Source organism: Lissotriton vulgaris, chromosome 1_1, assembly GCF_964263255.1.
Source record: "Lissotriton vulgaris chromosome 1_1, aLisVul1.2, whole genome shotgun sequence".
Taxonomy (NCBI): Eukaryota; Metazoa; Chordata; class Amphibia; order Caudata; family Salamandridae; genus Lissotriton; species Lissotriton vulgaris.
The window spans coordinates 1,953,669,960-1,953,690,804 of record NC_141685.1 but is presented as its reverse complement, the minus strand read 5'-3'; the positions used below and the strand labels follow the sequence as shown (position 1 = coordinate 1,953,690,804).

Sequence of the window (20,845 nt, the reverse complement as noted above, 5' to 3'; positions counted from 1 at the left end):
TAAAAGTTTCCTCTTTCCTTCAGATTCCTAGTGTTGTTGTGTTTATGTTCCTGGTATTGCTTTTGTCCGGTTTTCTGTCCTGTTAGCGCCAGGACGCCCCTTTGCTGGGGCATCTGTGCGCTCTACAAGTCCGGATAACATAACATAACATAACATAAAGAGTTATCTCGAAACAGAGGTCACGTTATTACAACATCTATGCCCTGTACTTATCGCTTGAAAAGTTGTCGTGTTGCATGACCTTTACCGAACCCTTTTTGTCCGTTCTTTTTATCCTCTGCAGAAAATAAAGTTCCTTCGGCCGTCGGTGTAAAAGTCTTATGAACTCTCCCGATCGTGGGCCTGAATGTGTGACCCATGTTGTACATTTCTCGGTATGTGCATCTTGGGAATGTTATTAAGCACGATTGCCTAGAAGTTTCCTTAAATACCAGCAAGTCCCTTAGTTGTTTTCTAGCATTCCGCCGCCTTAAACTAACACCTAGAATTAGGTTTACCCTCAGCCGATCTTAACTTTTATCGATTTGTAAGTCATCTTGTGAAAAAAAGTCTTCCTTATGGCGAACAAGGAATCATTATGCAGTATTTTTCGATCTATATTCTATCTAGGTATACGTGCACGGGATCTCCTGGAGTACTAAACCATCACCCTTGTGAAAAAAAACCTTAAAAACTATGGAGGAATAAACTTCATTAACTGGTAAGCTCCTGACGAAAACGCTACCAGGGGGCGGCTCTCTGTGTGAGCCTTACTGGGGTTATTACCCTTGGCGATTTTTTTCTATAAATGTGATTTTTTGGGGAAACCGGTTCTGAACGGATTAGTGTGGACCAGACGTTATCTCTGTGGACCTGTGACGAATCGGCTGTGTCCTTTTTTGGTTCAGTACACCAGTGGCTTAGGTAAAATTAAGATCTTTGAAGTCTAACCATGCACGGCCGGGTTAGTAGCTGATAGCGAGGCCCCTTTAGAAAATGGTTGTATCTCCCTTAGAGAAAAGAAATAAAATTAAAGAACTGTCACTATGAAATGGGGTATAATGTCTCTGAGGATTGCCACTTGACCACCAGAGAATATATTTGGAGAGTGTTGGTGTCTTGAAGTTTTATGAATGTGAGGTCTGATTATTCTTGCAGTTGGGGATTCCTGTGTGTTTTTTAATTGTGTTTTTTCTTCCATTCATTAAATTATTATCACCTCTGCTATGTTGGAGCTCACCTTGCTTGGGGCGGGGTTCTGAGGCAACATGTTAAATACTGGATTATATATCTATTTTTAATGAAATGTGCACTAACGATATATGAAACTGAAGAACTTATGAAAAGCCTCAGACTCTTGTGTAGATTGTTGGTACACTGAGCATAAATTTGTAAATCTATGAGCCTGAGATTAGACTGTCTAATCTAAATTAAGTTTTTTTTCTATAACATATTTGTCACTGGTGCATCATTCATGAGTTGTGTCTTCCCCCCCCTCCCTCGGCGTGAAAACCCTGATGAAGGTGCGCCCGTAGATCAGGGCCTTGGCACCGAAACGCGTGTTGACGTTACCTGATTGTGGGATTCTGTTTTATCGATCTGGATTCTCTGGCAGTGTGCTACGAAGACTCCGCTGGATCCCATTCTAGTGTCACTCTGGGAATTACGTTGAGGAATTTGTAGTGAGTGTGGTACATGTGTGAATGTATGTACGTGATTGAAGGACAAGTTAGTGTATGGTTGTTGAGAGGTTGTTGTGGGGAAACTATGTTATATTATGTGTATTTATTGATGTAATTTCTATCTATTTATTGAGTTGCTATGGTGTCTGATGTTTTGAATAACGTGTATATTAACTAAATATGAAGAAAAGGAAATAAAGATTTTGTACACCTATACTTGAAATTTATTCTACCCTGTGACTCTTCTGTTGCCCTTTTGGTGAGCTCCTTGTTATGCATGGAAATTAGTGGACTCCTTATGAGCCATTGTTGAATCTACGTGGGTGGACTTTTCTCCTAACAATTGTGAAATTGACCACATACCCCAATAAAGTAATCTCATGGGTGGGGATGAGGGTTAGGACAGTCATGTCACCCAATGTCTTGTGTATTGACTCCCAGTATGGCAGTAGTTTGGGACATGTCCATTTGAGATTGGCAAAGTCGCCGTGGGGGTACCCGACACAAGAGCTAGTCCAAGAAGGAAGACTAATTTCTAACTCTGCTATTAGATGTGCTCTTGATACTACTGACACTGCTGCAAGAGAAGTTAACACCAGCATTCTCTTCTGTCAGCATTCCTGACTTAAGATTTCAGGTTTTAAACCAGAAGTACAGCAGTGTATTTTAAATACACCCTTTGACAACAATATCTTTTCGAACTCCAAGTTGATGAGGCTTTAGAAAAGATGAAAAAAGACAAGGATGTGGCGAAATCCATGGGAGCATGCCAGTCTACATCAGGCAGAGGCTCCTTTTCGCTCATTTTGTAGAGAAGGGTCCAAAAGTACATACTCAGACCCTAACACTTCGTCATATAAATCCAACATGCAACCCTCTCCCTCTAGAGGCTTCTGTAGAGGAGGATACAGAGGAAACAATTGCGTACCAATTGCGTACCAACGCGTAACTCCCCTTCCCTAATAAGCAGTGACTTGCCTACACATCCCCCGATCATTTAACACCGGTCGGGTGAAGAATTCAGCAATTTCTCCCATTTGGCAATGTAGAACTTTGGACACATGGGTGTTGGACATTATCCGACATGGTTATTGCCTGGAGCTCTCCAGCAATCCTCCCAATATTCCACCTCTCGCTTTCAAGTTCTCGTCAGAGCACCTGCAGCTCTTCAAATAAGAGGTACAATCTCTTTTAACAAAAGGGGTTGTAGAACCAGTTCCTTTACAGTACCAAGGTTCAGGGGTGTGTAACACTTTCTGTTCCCCAAAAAGGACGGCTCTTTAAGACCGATTTTGGATCTATAGACGTTAAATCTGTGTGAGAAAGTGCCCTCTTTTTGCATGGCTGCTCCCACTCTTTGCTGAACTGCTGATGTGCTTGGCCTTAGGGGGCCGTGGGTTCCTGCCAAACAGGTACCCAGGGCCTATGTTCTTTCCCTAAACTGCTTTGAAAACAAAACCCAATTGGCTCTTTGGCCACAGGTCAGTCCCTTGTAAATGTACCACAGGTTCCAAGGGCACTGTGGCCAGGGAAGGCCTCTAAGGGCTGCAGCACTTATTGTGCCATTCTTGAGAGGCCCGGTACCTTTCTACACACACACACACACACACACACACACACACACACAAACACAAACACACGCACACACACTGCCTTTGAAAGCTGCGTGGTTTGGTGCCAAACAAAGTGAAGAGTCGACATGGCACATATCCCTGTGTGCCATGCCTACAACCCACTGCCCTGGCATAGGTCAGCCACCCCTCTAACTGGGTGCACTATACCAGTGGTGAGGGTACGGGGCATGAGCCCTGTACCACTGCAGTGTACAAGTCAATTCTTAGACATTGTAAGTGCAGTAATGCCAATAGGAGTACATGGTGCTGGGAGTTTGTCATTCCAAACTCCACAGTACCATAATGGTTTTACTGAAAGCTTGGAAGTTTGGTATCAGATTTCTCAGCACATTAAACCCACACTGATGCCAGTGTGGGATTCAATGAAAAATGCACACAGAGGGCATCCTAGAGCTGCCCCTGAAAAACGAGCTAAAACTAGTTTCAAGGCTGAGTGGCTGCTCGCCAGCTGCAACCACCAGACCTGTTTCTGGACCCCTGGGTTGAGAGTCTGCTGCTCTCAAGTGTCTGAAACAATGCACATCCTGGGACGAAGTGCCAAGCCTCCTCTCCCAGGATGAGCAGAGCCCTCAAAGGGGATGCTTCAAAGCCTTGTCGCCTCTGTGAGCTTCTCCAATCCTTTTGCTGCTTCTAGCAACTGGTCCCCACCGGTTCTGACCCCCCACTTTGGGCGGGAGAATCGGCAGGAAAACCAAGTGAGGAAGGGAGATTTGCCAACCCCACCCCTCAGGTGGGGGAGTTGAGGTGAAGCACACCTCTCAGTCCCCACCATCTTGCTGATGTAGGTACCCCGACAACCAGAATGAGGCATATGCCCCCCTCCCACTAGAGATTGGCTTAATAGGGGATGTACCCACCCAAAGGAAGGGACCCATTGGTCACAACCTTTACTTGCCTGTAACTCCCCTAAATCTAGTATTTAGGTGCACCCCCAAACCTTGCTTCCTCAGACAAGAAATGATCAAGAAGAAAAGAAGGACCGATCATCCTTGCTGAAGCTAAGAAGAGGAGGACACCCACAGACTTGGCCCCAACCCTACCGGCCTGTCTCCACCTCGAAACTGCAGGAGCAAAACTCTGGTGTGTCGTGCAGCCAGCAACCTCAAGATTCCCGAGGACCTGCCCTGCCTTCCAAGGAAAAGACTTTGTCTCCTGTGAACACCGGATGTGTTCACCCACGGACTCTGGCTCCGGCTAAATCGGCGAGTCTGCACTCGTCGCCCACGGCCTGAGTTCGAGTGGCCCAACACCAAAAGGAGGTCTCCCTAGCGATCCTGATCCGTGATCTGGTGGTCTCTGACCCGCCTCGAATCCCCTAGCGAAGCCTGCAGCCTCTTTCTAGAGGATCCCCGCGACCGCCGCTGGTGAGAGAAACCGACGCCTAAAGTAACACCCCTGCGCCCGAAGCCCAACGGCCTTGGATGGCCCAACCGACGGTGCTACAGCATCCCCAGGCATCCCGACTTAACTCTCCAACCGGTGGTCCCCTCCAGAAGATCTTAGTCCCAGAGCCTGCAGTCTTTGTTGAAACCGGAGAAACCAAATTGAAACCAACTAGGCACCGGGCGCCAAAACAGCACTCTGCATCCAGCCGCTGTGGATGTACTTAAGTGCTAACTCGGATCACCCTTTGCCCTAAGCCTTATACCAGGAGCTTTGCTCCCACAACCCAGTGGCCTGCTCGTAAGCAGCCACCAAACGGATGTCCCCTATCCCCCATTGGATAACATTGGGCCTCAGCACTCTGCACCCGGCCGCCCTAGTGCAGCTGACGGTGCTTTGAGAATGCATCCTTGACCCTTGGGGAACCCTTGTTCTAACCTCAGAAACTCAACTACAAAGACGACGTATTTACCTGTTAACCGATAACTTTATTTCTCTCCATAGGAATACATTGACCGTTTTCCCTTGAACAAATTGTGGAGGTGATTTGTATGAAAACCTGAAAAACTACAACTATGGAAAACTGATTTTACTTACTTTTTCTCTTGGAAATGTCCCAGTGTAATATCTAGGCATATCACATCGAGTAGAAAAAGTAACTTTAAAAGTAATCTGAAAAGTAATTTTGACATTTTAACTTACCTATATTTCAATCAATTGCATTTGAACCTGCATTCAATTGTAAAACCTTGCATAAGATTTTGCAAAGCATTTATTTCTCTTACCTGTTTCAGGCTTGGCTTCGTTCTAGAAATAAAGTAACTTAATAATATTTTTATACAAACGAAATTGGTCTGAGTTCAGTTGAGTGTGTGACATCATTTGCTGATTGAGTGTGTACAACAAATGCTTAACACTACTCTCTGATAAAGCCTTACTGCTCGCACACACTACCACAAATAGAGAGTAAGGTGCTATCTACTTTTACCTCTGCCTACCTTTGGGGTTCCATTAGACTCTGTGCACACTATACCTCTTTTTGGTAAAGTATATACAGAGCCAGCTTTCTACAATCTGTACACATTTTCAGAGCATTTCTACTGGTCACACTTCAAAAAGTGCTTCCAATTCTACAGCAAGGTGATTTTTTGTCCACACTGGACTTAAAAGAAGCATACTTTCACATTCCGGTGCACCCAGTACATCGCAAATATCTCAGATTTGTGATGGCAGGAAAGCCCTATCAATTCAAAGTACTTCATTTCGGAGTAACTTCAGTTCCCAAAGTGTTCACAAAATGTCTAGTAGTAGTGGCAGTAAATCTCAGAAGACAACAGATTCATGTCTACCCATTCCTAGACGACTGGCTCATCAAAGCGAGCACACACCAAAAGTGTTTACAACACACTCCTACTAAATTAGACCTACTCTATCAATTGGGTTTCACAGTCAATGCGTGGAAGTCTCATCTTCAGCCTTCACAAATGCAGTCCTATCTAGGAGCAAATCTAAACACTTGCACAGCTCTAGCCTCTCCCAATGCAGCCAGAAATTGCAATATTCAAACCCGGCTACTACAGTTTCAAGTCAATCAGTAAGTCAAAGTCAAATCCACTTTATTCGATTATTTTAAAATCATAAAAGTATGCTATTCAATGGCATGTTAAAATCAAAAATACAAAAAATATGAAAAATTATTTACATAAATGTACAATTCATATATACATAACACAGTGTTGTCGAGTTGATAATTAATCAATATATCTTACAAATGATGCACAATAATGTATGGAACAACAAATTTACAAACCGGATTTTGGCTTCATGTATATACTCAATTAATTGTATAAAAATTATTTCAGTTTATGATGTTACATTGACCTGAGAGTTTTGCCCTAATAATCTAATCTTTTTGTTACGAATGGAGGCTACCAAGAAGTTTGCCACCCCAAACATATTAACGGGGGATTCCATTAGTTGTAGGTAAAGTAAAGCAGGTTTTACTTGCACGAAACCCCTATTTCTTAGCAGTGGAGTAATACATTTTTTCCTTCCTTCCATATAGTATGGGCAAAAAAACACAAAGTGCATCGTGTCCTGGTATGAATGATTGTCACATTTGCAGGTAGCTGCTTCTTCTGGTTTGCTCCACTCCAAGTCAATCAGTACTTAGCAGTCAGGACTTTGATGCAACTGTCAGGATGATGGCATCATGCATTGTAATAGTGCCTCATGTAAGATTACATGTGCGTCCTCTACAAAAGTGCTTAGCACGTTAGTGGAATCAGTCTCAGGGTCAATTAATAGCTCTAGTGTTTGTAAACAGCCGCACCCATCGCTCTCTGCAGTGGTGGAACACACAAAGCTTGTCAAAAGGTCGATCCTTCATCGACCCTGTTACACAGATCGTGCTAATAGCAGACACATCTCTCACAGGTTGGGGTGCCCATCTTCACAACTTTATAATTCAAGGTCTATGGGGCAACACTTACACAACTCTTCACATCAGCTATCTAGAGCTTCTAGCTGTGTATCTAGCACTGAAAGCTTTTCAATCTCACCTCATAGGGATAGTTGTCCTCGTCCGCAAGGACAATATGACAGCGATGCACTTTGTACAAAAAAAAGGGGGGACACATTCTCTGCAACTGTCATGCCTCTCTGAGACTATTTGGCATTGGGCAATTCATCACAGAGTTCATCATCTAGAAGAGCACCTCCCAGGAGTGAACAATCAGATTGCCACATTCCACACACTGATTCTAGTGGCTCCCACTTGGGCCCGTCGGCCGTGGTTCATGACACTCTTAGAACTATCGGTAGTTCCACATCAAACGATGCATCTCAATTCCAGCCTTCTCACGCAGAACCGTGGAGAAGTCCGACACTCAACCCCAAGGAGCTCAATCTTGCGATTTGGCTTCTGAAGTCATAGAATTTGGCTATCTCAACTTCCTGCCAGAGTGTATGAGTATTCTTAAGGAAGCAAGAAAGCCTACTACAAGAGCATGTTATGCAGCAAAATGGAAAAGACTTCGACTTACACAAGGAGTTCCCTCCATAACACCGGATTTCCCGACTGAACCCACAGCCCTAGCCCCACTACAACTCATCCTTCAATGCCCCGGGGCCAAGTGTTTGGTATCACTTCTATATCGTACAGTACACACGCAGAAACAGGAACTGCCTGCATTAGCTAGAGTGCGCTGGAGCTTGGAACTGGGCGTTGAGCTGACAGACGAACAGTGGGAATATTGCTCGGCGCAGACGGAACAGGTTTCAACCAGTAGTAGGCTTTGCATGACACACTACAAATTTCTCCACAGAATATACTACACCCCAGCAAGAATGTATAGGTACAAACTGGGGGAGAATGATAGGTGTGAGAGATGCAGAGCACCGGGAGCCGATTTCCTACACCTAGCTTGGGATTGCCCGGGAGTACAGGCCTACTGGACTCAGGTTTTTAGCGCCTTGAATATTATGGTAGACACACATATTGAGCCGACACCATTTCTAGCTCTATTGGGATATAACAAACCGATATGTGCGGTGCACCGCAGATACGTAGCCCTCGCACTATTGATGGCAAAAAGGAGGGGGCAGGGGAAGGGCACCAAAGTTCAAAGTTTGGCTAGATGATTTGGTGTATTGCCAGGAGCGACTATCCACATATGCTGAACTGTTACCTGTGGCTTCGAGAACCAAGGACATTTGGGCCCCACTGCATGGGTATTTGCGAACACACACGCAATGAGATTCTACAGTAGCATAATTGGAGTACCCAAGGTGTGGAACACCGTGTACATGGCGTGCACAAGAGTTGGGTTAAACCTCAGAAGGTGGCGGGAATGTTAAAGTGACTAGGGCCTGCACTGCTAACTAATATATGGTGCAATGTTGAAATAATGTTACAAGTAGTACCTTTTGCTGATGCCTTTAAGTATTACCGTAAAATGCTGTGGTGTGTGACTCTCTGTTCTTATGTAAGTAACACCAGGTGATATATTGATTGTCACGACAAAACATTTGTTACTTTTTTTATGGAAAATGCGTTCTGTACTACATTGAAATGTGCCTTTAAAGTACAATGACTTGAGCCATTGGTGAACATGTATGGTTTTTCGTTTGAAATAAAAACAATAAACAGAAGTTAAAAAAAAAAGGCTAAAAGAACTTTACTAACCAGTCCAAAAACCCATTTTACCAGAAAGAAAGATGCCTCAATGGCTTTCTTAGGAAAAAAAACCTTAACAGACAGTAAGGCAGCTACTTGGTCAAATTCACACACTTTCACAAAACACTAATTTGTGTATGTTCACGTCAGACAATGGGCACTTCTAGGACAAATAGCCTTGCAAACATTATTTCAAGCATCTCCACCATCTAATGACTAGAGCCAACACGAGAGGAGTACTGCTTTACAGTCTATGGATAGCATGTCTATCTGCAGCCAACACGTGCTACGAATGGAGTATGTTATTTATCCTGTAAGAATCTATTTGTATCTTGTAGTGCTGCAGATTCACAAGTTCCCTCCTGTCCCCTGGCAGGTATAAGATGGTTTCACATTTACACATATGGATCATTACATACACATAAGCTCTTGTTCCACGCATGTTCAACACCAATAACTATCTTTGATAACTCCACCCCCACTCTCCAACAACTTGGGAATAGCCTCTTGGACAACGCAAAGGTGTTCCGCTTTAATGTGAAATAATTAGCGCGCTCGCTGAGAGCAAAATCCCGCTTTTTTAAAAATCCCCGTTTTGTCCGTTTTATGTTGTTTAATTTTGACACTGTACCCTGTTTTTAAAATTGAACTGACCGCATACCTGCACTCGAATTTGCCACACTACCGCGCTTAGAGCGGATCATTGCTTTCTGGGAAGGGCACCACACCGCCAGAACGGCGGACATCTTTGGTGAGGGACAAGGATTGGCTGGTCTAGTCGTCAGAAGGACGCTAGACCAGTACTTAAGGCAGCCATGTTGACGCGCAGCGGGCACGCGCAGCGGGCACGCGCGGCGGGCTCGCCGGAGCGTCGCCGGAGTCGCGCCAGAGTCCAGCCCGTCTGCGCCCGTCCGCGCACGGACGGGCTCGGGGGCAGGGACTTCTGGACAAATGCGCTCCTACACCTCGGAGGACTTGCGTAACCTGGATAAGGGTGAGGCACGCCTGGATAACGACACCCTGATGAAACTAAAAACATATGCGATCTATAGACCATTGAATACTACACCTTTAGATGCATACTCCACTCTGAAAATAGCGAGCCTAAACACCAGATCACTCCATTGCCACCACGTTGAGGTCTATAACCTGTTGCAAAATAACAACACAGATATATTGACCTTAACAGAGACCTGGATGAGCGAGAGCTCAATGCCAGACATCCTGGCCGCTCTTCCTAGCGGCTATGATGCTTTATGGCAAAATTGCCCAGGAAACACACGGGGAGGAGGGGTAGCTGTGATATTTAAAAAGGCTCTGTCAGTGGAAATTATACTAGCAGAGACAGTCGACCTGGCTGATTTACTTGGGGTGAAAGTTACAGTAAACAGCTCATGTTGGGTGGTGTTAGCGGTTTACCGCCCTCCCAATGCAACCCCAATATTCCAGGACCTATTTGCCCCCATTATATCAGACCTCTGCACTCGCTACTCGAAAATTTTAGTCACAGGAGACTTACACTGGGATAAACCCCACTAGGACGTACCTACGCGTCACTTGGACACCCTGATGTCCGCGTTAAATTTTAAACAAATCGTGAAGGTCCCCACGCATACCAAAGGTCACACCCTTGACCTGGTGTGGACTACAGACCCGTCCCTAACACTGAAAGAGGTAACCCCATGTATCTGGTCTGATCATTATTTAATATCTTGCGAGATACGTATCAAGGGCCAAATAATTAAGCCAACATCGGAGGTCAGAAAAACTCGCAAATGGGCAGAGGTCGACTTGAGGACCCTGACTAAGGTATTTCTGCCTAGAGACTGCCCTCCGAGCTTAGATCATAGTCTGGATCAACAATACGCGGATCTAACGCGATGCCTGACACTAGCTATTGACCAGATAGCACCAATGAAAATGAAGGTGATAAAAGGTCCGGGTAAGGATGCCCCATGGTTCACGCCAGCACTGAGGGACCACAAAAAGAAACTTAGAGCCCTAGAAAGAGGCTGGAGGAAAACTAAACAGGACTCAGCCAGGAACCTTTACTGAACCTCTTTGAACGCATATAAAAAACACATCACTCTCGCCAAAGCAGAGTACTACGAATCTCGTTTAAGTAAGGCAGCCAACGTGCAGAAAGAGACCTTTAAGATCCTGTCGGAGTTGACTAAAAAACCAGACAGTGTTCAGTCCCCCATAAACTGCAATTCCTTTCAGGGATATTTCCTGGAGAAAGTAAGAACCATCATCCAGGACATAAAAAGTGGGATGCTTAATGGGATGGCCATACCTATAGGCCCTCGTAAACAAACTGACTGTTCTATCACACTGTTTCCAGAGATTGACACCCTGAGTCTGCAGCAGTTGATGGATAGAATCAAGTCTGGATCCCCAGCGGACCCTTGTCCACCTAAAGTCTTTCAGGCAGCCCGTCCCCTATTGGAGGAGCATGTCATCTCCCTCCTAAATAGGTCTTTGAAAACAGGACAACTACCAGCAGAACTCAAGGAAGCGCGTGTAAGACCGCTGTTAAAAAAACCAGGTGCAGACCCCGCAATACTAAAAAATTACAGGCCGATCTCTCAGTTACCATTCCTCTCTAAAGTACTGGAACAACATGTACTAAAATCCCTATCCGTGTACTTGGAGTCCCATTCCCTGCTTCACGAACGACAAGCAGGGTTCCGAGCACATCACAGCACCGAGTTGGTGATGCTCTCGGTGCTGGACGAACTGAGAGGCCTGGCTGACGGTAAAAAACCGAGCGCCCTGATTTTGTTAGACCTTTCAGCGGCGTTCGATACCGTCAGCCATGCGTTGTTGCTGGAAAGACTGAGTGATTTTGGCAGCAAAGGCCTGGCCTTTAGTTGGTTGCAGTCTTTTCTGTCAGGAAGGACACAAAGAATACAACTTGGAGAAGAAGCTTCCGCAGTGGGAAAGTTAGAATGTGGGGTGCCTCAGGGCTCGGCCCTATCCCCACTGCTGTTTAACTTATACCTACAGCCTCTGATTGCCTCCCTGGCGAGTATGGGCTGCACAGTATACAATTACGCGGATGACACGCAGCTGTTGCTGAGTGTCGACAATACAAGTGCCGCTCAACTCCACACTCAGAATATCTTGAGATACACGGTCCAGTGGATGACAGGAAACCTCCTAAAAATCAACCCAGATAAGACTGAGGTCCTGGTGATTTCATCCGCCACTTCACCATGGTGTGATCTCTACTGGCCCGCAGAGCTAGGCCCAGCCCCAAAACTCAGCCTGAACGTGAAGAGCCTGGGGATCAAATTGGACTGTGACCTCTCTATGGTCAACCAAATTTCCTCAGTAGTGGGCAGTTGTACTAATATTATCCGACAGCTACGGAAATTAGTACCTATCATTTCCCAATCTATGCTACGTTCCATTGTCGCAGCCACTGTGATCTCAAGAATAGATTACGGAAACGCCCTCTACCTTAGACTACCAAAAACTCTGACAAATAGGCTACAGGTGGTGATGAATGACGCTGCCCGTCTTATTTTCAGATTGCCAAGACGTACCAAAGCATCCCCCCTGTTACAAAGTCTCCATTGGCTCCCTATCAAGGAACGAGTGGAATTTAAAAGCTTGTGTATAGCCCACAAAGCCATCTATGGTATGGCGCCCGCATACATTAAAGATCGTCTGGCAGTGTATAGCCCAAAGAGAGTTCTCAGATCCTCAGACTCTCAACTATTGGTCTGCCCTCGGTACAAACTTGCCACTAAGGGCGGAAGAGCCTTTTCGGTGCTGGTTCCTCAGCTATGGAACACACTACCTGAGCCACTGCGCAGGGAAGAAAACCTCCTACGCTTTAGAAGGGGGTTGAAAACGTTGCTGTTTAGGAGGTCCTTGTGAGCCACTTAGGCTAGTGGATGCCTTCTGTATTGTCAAAGTTGTTGTTTTACCATCGATTCCCGAGCGCTTAGAGGCCTGTAGGTGATTGAGCGTGCTATAAATCAAAAATAACAATAACAATAACAACATGTCAGGGAAAAAAGTAAACAATCGAACTATGGAGCTGTTGGACATGCACTTTCTAATTGAAGGAGGAGACTTGACGTCACATCAGCAATTAAGACTTCTTCAAGAAAAATAGTTTGTAAAATCCGAGCCCAACACTAGGTGGCAGGAGGGTGTATAGCATGTGAATCTGCAGCACTACTCACTATGAATACATGCTTTCAGGGTAAGTAACATACTCATTTTTTACTAAAAGCCTCCTTCTGCGTTCCTGATAGAATGCATTAGCTAGATATTTAAATAGATCCTCTGTAGCCAAATGTGTAGTCTCAACTATTGACTAGCCACACCCAAAATTCCTATTAACTGTAATGTTTACACTGTTTCAGTAGCTCAGACTGAGATTGTGAATTTGGAGACCTAGAAGCTGATATAATATGTTTTTCAGTATTCCTCTTTAAACAATGGACTCCTTCAAACGTGCAAGTGAAAATTGATATTTGTAATCTACACTTTCTGCTCGGTTATCGTTGGCTGTTAACAGGGGAAAAGGTTTCAATATAATAGGAACTTGTTACATCTTCTGCCTGCATATAAATAAGACCGTGACACACTGGATTTACTAAAACTACAGTTCTACAAACCTTTTAGATTCTTTTAAGGGGAGGACAGTGTAAAATAAATCTAGACCAGAGTTTATTAAAACAAAAAGCTGCCGTGATTCACTTTTCCATTGTTGCTACAACGTAAACTAATGAATTACTAAGGAAGTTGGTAATTATTCTAATGCATTCTTTTCTACGATTGTACTATAAAGTATTTTAAAGCTTGTTTTTTTCTATGTAATTCTTTCAGCTGCTGGACTTATGCATACATTTAATGCACATGCAGCTACGGATATCACAGGGTTTGGAATTCTTGGCCATGCACAGAATTTAGCCAAACAGCAGAGGAACGAAGTTTCGTTTGTAATTCATAATCTGCCTGTACTAGCTAAAATGGCTGCGGTGAGCAAAGCTTGTGGAAACATGTTTGGCCTCATGCATGGAACATGTCCTGAAACATCAGGTGAGAACTATTAGTCATCCCATAACCATTATGAAGGACAAGAAAATTATGATTTTACATGGTCAACATTTTTGGGAGCATTACTCCTGATTTGAGCTTGTGCATTATACTTGTGGCCACAGTAATTCGTAAGGTCCACAGCTGCTTGATGTTTTCCTAACTATTCCACTGCCTCACTGTTCTATTCCCGAGTTAGGTCCATGTAGCAAAGCAGCTCATTTCTTACATTGTCCTCACAAATAACATTTCCAGCGGTGACATTTTGTTCATTTTTGCATGCACAACAATGTTGGATTAGTTACTCTGAAACTAAACTTGTTTTCACATCCAGCTTCTTCCAACCTTATCACAACGCCCTGAACTTAATGTACAAAGTCTTGTTTTGCACTATGTACAAATGTCCTCACAATCTTCATCCACAGGGTGACAGCTATCTAAATATCCATAACATTACTAATCTATGTGCGCATCGCAAGCCTTCTTTTATTATAAAAGATGAACATCCCAATAGATTAGTAGAGTGGGTACATCTGCTGACACAGAGGGTCCTTGCATGCTGAGAAATCACCACGCAGCAACCTGACATCTCATGAGGGGTGTCCAGTTCATGACCAAGGCGGGGTCCTTCACTCTATCCCAATATGTAATGGGGTTGGATTGTCCCTTGGAGGAATTCTTGGGTCTAAACCTGCACACACTCTAGGTACACTTAGAGTAGGGTTTACATAGATTACTCCTTTGGTTATATGCCTGCATATATACAATTGTTTAGCACCTAGGTAGAACTATATCTACTATTTGCACTTTTGGTGCTTGCAATCCTGTGTATCTGCTTCTGTCTACTAATCATTGCAGTACATGTATTTTGTGTAAGAATAACGAAGGTTTCATGAATACTATTGAAAATGTCCCACTGTGTATTCTCTGTTTATTACTCTGAGAATACGTGAGCATGATTGACTGAGCAAAAGGTTCTGTACCATTCGCTCCCTGGTAGGTTAGAGGGACTTATATTGACACTGTGGGCTAGCTGGTCCCTAGGCCAACACATCCTGCTGGGGTGTCCAGAATCAGTCTAGACACTAAGCCCTTAGTTTAAGTTGTCCAAACAATTTGCAGATCCTCCTGAATAGTAGGACCTACCCAACATCACGTCACACATAGTCTACCAGGTACAGCATACTTTGAAGGTTTCATTATAAATCTTTTTCCTGCTTAATGAAAATCTGTGTGGAACGCTTTATATAAGTTAACAGGACACTTTCAGCTGTTGCCTGATGTATTCCCTTATTTAAAGAGGTCCCAGTCTTACTCAGTTACTGTTACTATGGACTGCAAGAAAGAGTTTTTACTGAGGTAGGTAATAAATACCTTCTCCTGTACTGGATCTTTCATAGATTAACCTGCTTGAATCATGCATGTTTTCGTAGTGGGAGTCCCTTCGGTACCCCTATAAAAGCAGTAGATAATATCCTAGGCTACAATGGAATGAACTGTCACTGCAAATGCGTATCTACTTTCTTTTGTAAAAAAAAAAAAAATTAAGTAACCGCCAATCAGGTGACAGCACTCTGTAGATTACCCCCAAGAGAGGCTGAGTTCCTAAGATTTTCTACCGAACTTCGTGCGACAGGGAGTCTCCCTGAGCTCTGCTCAGTTTTTTTCTTCAAAATTACCATATATCCTGAAAATATCGCATTCTTTAAGCAGTGTGGAACATGCAGTAAGAAGAGGCTGCATGCTGAAGACCCCCATAAGAACTGTATTTACTGTCTCTACCCCCAGCATAAAGTGAAGGACTGCAAGATTTGTATAACTTTCTGAACCAAAATCCTTAAAGACAGAAGGTAGGTTATTGATTTGGCTGCAGAGACTGAAAAATAAGTCCGATGTCTCTGATGAGGGGAACTCTGCCTCACATACCTCTCAGGAAAGATCTAAAAGGAGATAGGATCACAAAAATCTCTTGAGGTCTCTAGTAAAAATGCTTCCAAAAAGTTCCGTCATGAAGCAAGCAGTTCCCTCACAAAAAGATAATTATTCATTTACTACTGAGGAGAAAAGCCATCTGACCTCTAAGCATGAGAAAACCTCTTCAGAGCTATCTATAAATATTACGGTCCCTGTATCTTCGACTGCACCATCCTTTGGGTCCCCGTCGACACAGAAATCGCAGTTGGAGAATGTTTCCCCTTCATCATCATCTAAGATCTCGTCGTCAAACTCCATCGTCAATGAAGGATACTGCTGCGTTGTCGAAAGGCTAAGGTCCATCCCCGCCAGCGACTTCCTTTTCGATGATGTATTCACAGACGACGACTGCTTCCTCGTCGACGTCTACACTGTCGTCGATGATGTTTGTTCCGTCGACGACCACCACTTTGTCAACTGCGACCGCAACAGCTCTTTCTGCATAGTCGGCGATAGCAACGACTATTTCGTCTTCTGTTCCTTTTAGGTCTTCATCAATGAAATAAACACCTCTTCCATCGACGAAGCTGACGACGCTGTATGCTACTCCTGGCTTCAAGCGACCATCAACGTTAATACTAACACCTTTATACCCGTTGACGACGTTCTTGTCGACAACACAGTCGACGAGGCATTTTCTCCAAAATCCTTCATTGGTTTTGCCTTTGCCACCTTAATCTTTTTGAAGGAGTCTGATGGAGATGAAATGTTTGGCCCTGTTCACAGTCCCTCTCAGCTTCTTGTCTACTATCAAAATGATGATGAAGACGACTATGAGGGTTATTGTCCACAGGACTTTCAAACTCCACAAGCTAAGATGCAATACATGGAGCCTGTTCCTTAACCCATGGTCCACCTTCCTGTGGCATTAGTCAAGAATTGCTAGACATGTTGCACGACTATTGTACTCGTTTCTCCGTCATCAGGTGCCCCTCCATAGCGGCTTCCATTGACATCTCTGTCACGCATGTCTGAGCCTTCTCCTAGAACATCGCCTATGACCAATAGTGTTTTACCTTCACAGCAGCATGATACCTCTGATGAAGGGGAGACAGAGGAAGGTGAACCTCAAGGTGCAAGACCAGCGGGCAATGAGTGTGAAGACTACTTTATCTCAAAACCTGCTTCCCCATCTCAGCGGATTCTCCGCCGGAGGACATTGGCGGTTTCCACGCATTGATGGAAAGAGCAGCATCTTGCTTTCAATTATTAATGTCTGTTGAGTAGTCGGACTGCTTTCTTTATGACTTTAAAGATTTATCTCGGAAGACTGAGAGCAATACCTACTATAGAATAAATGAAAATTATAAGGCTCCTGATAGGGCATCCACAACCAGATTGTTATAACACATGCTGCAAACGGAGGTCAAGGAATCCTTCAGCGCCTATCATTGCTCCACCTGACAAGGAGGGAATTCTCCTTGATAAGATTTGCAAGAGGTTTACCACCACCTCAGGCACTACTGTGCACGTGGCTAACGCGAAAGCAATATTGGGAAGAAAAGACTGCCAAATGTGGTCCGATATCGCTCTGTACGTGGACCTCCTTCCAGAGGACAAAAGTCTAGCGCCAAGAAAAATTCTTCTTGAAGGTGAGAGGTCTGCATCAGAGATCATCGATGCTTCCATTGATGTGGCTTCTCTAGCCTTTTGTCAGCTCGCTGGAGCTGCTGTCCTTAGGCGACAAGGGGGGTTGAGACCATCAACATTTCGCCCTGAGGTGCAAAGCAAAATACTAGATATCCCTTTTGATGGCGATTTGCTTTTTGGTAAGCATATTGCTGAGGCCTTTCAGACCATTAAGGCAGACAACAAAACGGCTTAGACTTTGTGTACGCTCCAATACAGGAAGACCCTCTTTCGTGGAGTATATGGTAAATGTACTTATTCATTTTGCGGAGGTTACCAAAAACACCAACCTCAGACTTATACCTTATGTTGCCCTTCCAACCAGCATCAACAAACATATTGTACACCACCACAGGCTGCTTACTCCAGGCAACCCAGACGGAAACAACCAGTGCAGTCCAGTGATACTGTTAGGAAACAATGACGAGGTCTCGGCGCCTGCTGCTCTTCCCACTATCATTTTAACCAGAGGAGCTCACATTTCATGCTATTTCCGTCAATGGCAGAAAACTACCAAGGACAGATGGGTGGGTCTTTGATATATTAAAATATGGTCATACTCTGTCACAATACCACCTCCTCACCCACCTCAAAAATCTCTACCATCCCATCTTCAGTTACTAAAGAATTAAGCATTGGTCATGCTACAAAAAGGAGCAATAGAATCTGTACCACGCTCTCAAAGGGTAAGGGGCTTCTACTCGCACTTTTTTCTTGTGAAGAAGAAATTAGAGAATGGCATCCCATTCTGGACCTCCAAAAGCTCAACAAATACTTGCTTGCAAAAAAAATCCTTTCGCATGGTAACTCTCCATATTACAGCTTCTGAACCATTCAGATTTTCTGGTCAGCCTCGATTTACAGGACGCGTATTTCCATATTCCTATCCATCCCAAATATTGAAGATTCCTCCATTTTACTGTGGCAGGCTCCCCCCTCAGTACAAAGTCCTTCCCTTCGGCCTCCCCTCAGCTCCTTGTGTTTTTACTAAGTGTGTTGCTCCCGTGGCAGCATACCTATTATTAAGAAGCCTTCAGATTTTCCCATATCTCGACGATTAGCTAGTGGAGTCTTCTTCTCTTTATCAGGCCTCAGAGGCCATTTCCTTCTGTCTACAGCTGTTCACCTCTCTAGGGCCTGCGATCAATTACCAGAAATCCGTCCTCACACCTTCCAAACGGATAATGTTTCTCGGAGCAACTTTGAATACCCTCCAGAACAAGGCATTCTTATCCACAGAAAGACAGAACACCATGCTATATCTGGCTTACAGTCTATCCAAAGGAGAGTTTGGTTTTGTCAGTCTTCTCAAATTCTTTCTCGGCATGATGTCCTCTGCAATCCTCTTGGTGCCTCACGCACGTCTACGGATGAGACCTTTTCAAGAGCAGTTGGAGAGGCAATGGCTTCAGATAACCGGATGATTAGAGGATATTATTCAGATACTCCGATCATAAAAAAAGCACTTCTTGGTGGCAGTCTGCCAGCAATCTCTGAGTTGGCCTGTCATTCCTCTCGCCACTTCCTTTGTTATGTCCACAGAGGCTTCATTAGATGGCTGGGAGGCCCACCTTCAGGACCTTCAAGTAAGTGGCAAATCGAGTCTCTCTCTCCAAGATGCACACCAATTTCCTGGATTTGAGGGTAACTTTTTTGGCTCTTCAGTTAATTCTCCCAATAATACGAGCATCCTCAGTCCTCATTCATCCAGACAATACCACCTGCATGCACTCATCTCAACAAGCAGGGAGGAATGAGGTCTCAGATTCTATCTTTGGAAGCTCAAAAGATCTGGGAGTGGGTGTTACTGCAGCACATCATCATCAAGGCAGAACATCTTCCAGGAATGAGAAACAACCCAGCAGTCACCTTGAACTGAATAGGACAAACATGTCACAATTGGGAACTCGATCAGTTTATTCTCGACTCCATCTTCCGGAAGTGAGAACACCCAACTTGAATAGGTCAAACATGTCACGAGTGGCAACTCGATCAGTTTATTCTCGACTCCATCTTCCGGAAATGAGAACACCCTACTTAGACCTCTTTTGTGTCCCAAGAGAACCAGAAATGCCAGTTCTTCGCCAGCAGGGAATCTGTGAGGGGGTCATAAGAAAATGCATTTACGATACAGTGGTGCGGAATCTTCGCTTACGCTTTCCCCCATGCCTTCTCATCTTCAGAATTCAAATGAAAAGGGAATCTTGCTGGATAATTCTCATTGGTTCACGGAGCTACCCCTACTGTCTGAGTCCAAGCCCTATCGCCTGCCAATAATAAGAACCCTACTGACTATGAGCAAAGGACAAATCCGGCACCCACACCCAGCCTCTCTCCAGTTGCATGCTTGGCACCCGAATTCAATGAATTCAAAGATTTAGACATTGCCCAGGACTGTAGGGATGTATTGTCCAAGGCTAGAGCTGAGTCAACCACTAAAACGCACAGATTAAAATGGAAGCGTTTTTGCTCTTGGTGCCTTTGGAACAACATTCGCCCTCTTCTCTCACCTCTGGAACAACTCTTGCCTTATCTACTATCTTTGAAGTCAGGACTGGCTAATGCAACAGTGAGGGTCCACCTCGCAGCTACCTCCTGATACAGGCACACTTCCGATACGTCTTCTCTTTGTTCCTCTCGCATCATCAAACAAATCATGAAAGGGTTATTCAGAACTTTTCCGGCTTTCGGCCTCCTCCGCTAGAATGGCGGCTCAGTGTGGTCCTATCTAGACTAATGAAACCACTGTATGAGCCAATCCACAAAACTTTAGCTCAAGTTTCTCACTTGTAATGTGGCATTGCTTCTCACGCTTACCTCCGCAAGGAGAGGAAGTGAAATCCAAGCTTGCACTATACAAGAACCCTATCTCAGTTTTACAGAGTACTATGTTTTACTGAGAACAAATCCTAAATTCATCCCGAAGGTTCCAACTCAGTCTCTTATGAGTCTCAAAGACTTGGTGCTGCTGTCACAAAGGACTATTGCAAGATGGATTGCTACTACTATTCAGCTGTCATTCTAAGGCGGGTAAACTGCTCACAATCAAGAACAAGGCTCATTCTACAAGAGCAATATCCTCTTCTGCTGCTCTTTTTGCTGGCATCCCGTTGGACAAGATTTGCTGTGGCGCTACATGGAAGAGTGCACATACTTTCACGCAGCATTATTGTCTGGATATGTCAACTGTTAGAAATGGGGGTCTCTAGCTTGCAGAGGCCGGTACCTTTGTCTAAATAGGCACTGTTGCCTCTAGTCGGGGTAAAGGGATACACTTGAAAAATAACCCCTGCTCACCTCCTTGGTAGCTTGGCACGAGCAGACAGGTT

At 44.5% G+C, this 20,845-nt stretch overlaps 1 protein-coding gene across 4 annotated transcripts in view; it reads left to right on the top strand.

Annotated features, from left to right (window-relative positions):
• The window catches only part of SEPHS1 (selenophosphate synthetase 1), a 305,207-nt gene that overhangs the window by 182,241 nt on the left and 102,121 nt on the right, over positions 1 to 20,845 (top strand). For all 4 annotated transcript variants that reach the window (XM_086919661.1, XM_086919658.1, XM_086919660.1 and 1 more), the window contains exon 8: positions 13,704 to 13,916. In XM_086919661.1, coding sequence (XP_086775787.1) covers positions 13,704 to 13,916 — 213 coding nt within the window. The remainder of the gene's footprint in view (positions 1 to 13,703; positions 13,917 to 20,845) is intronic.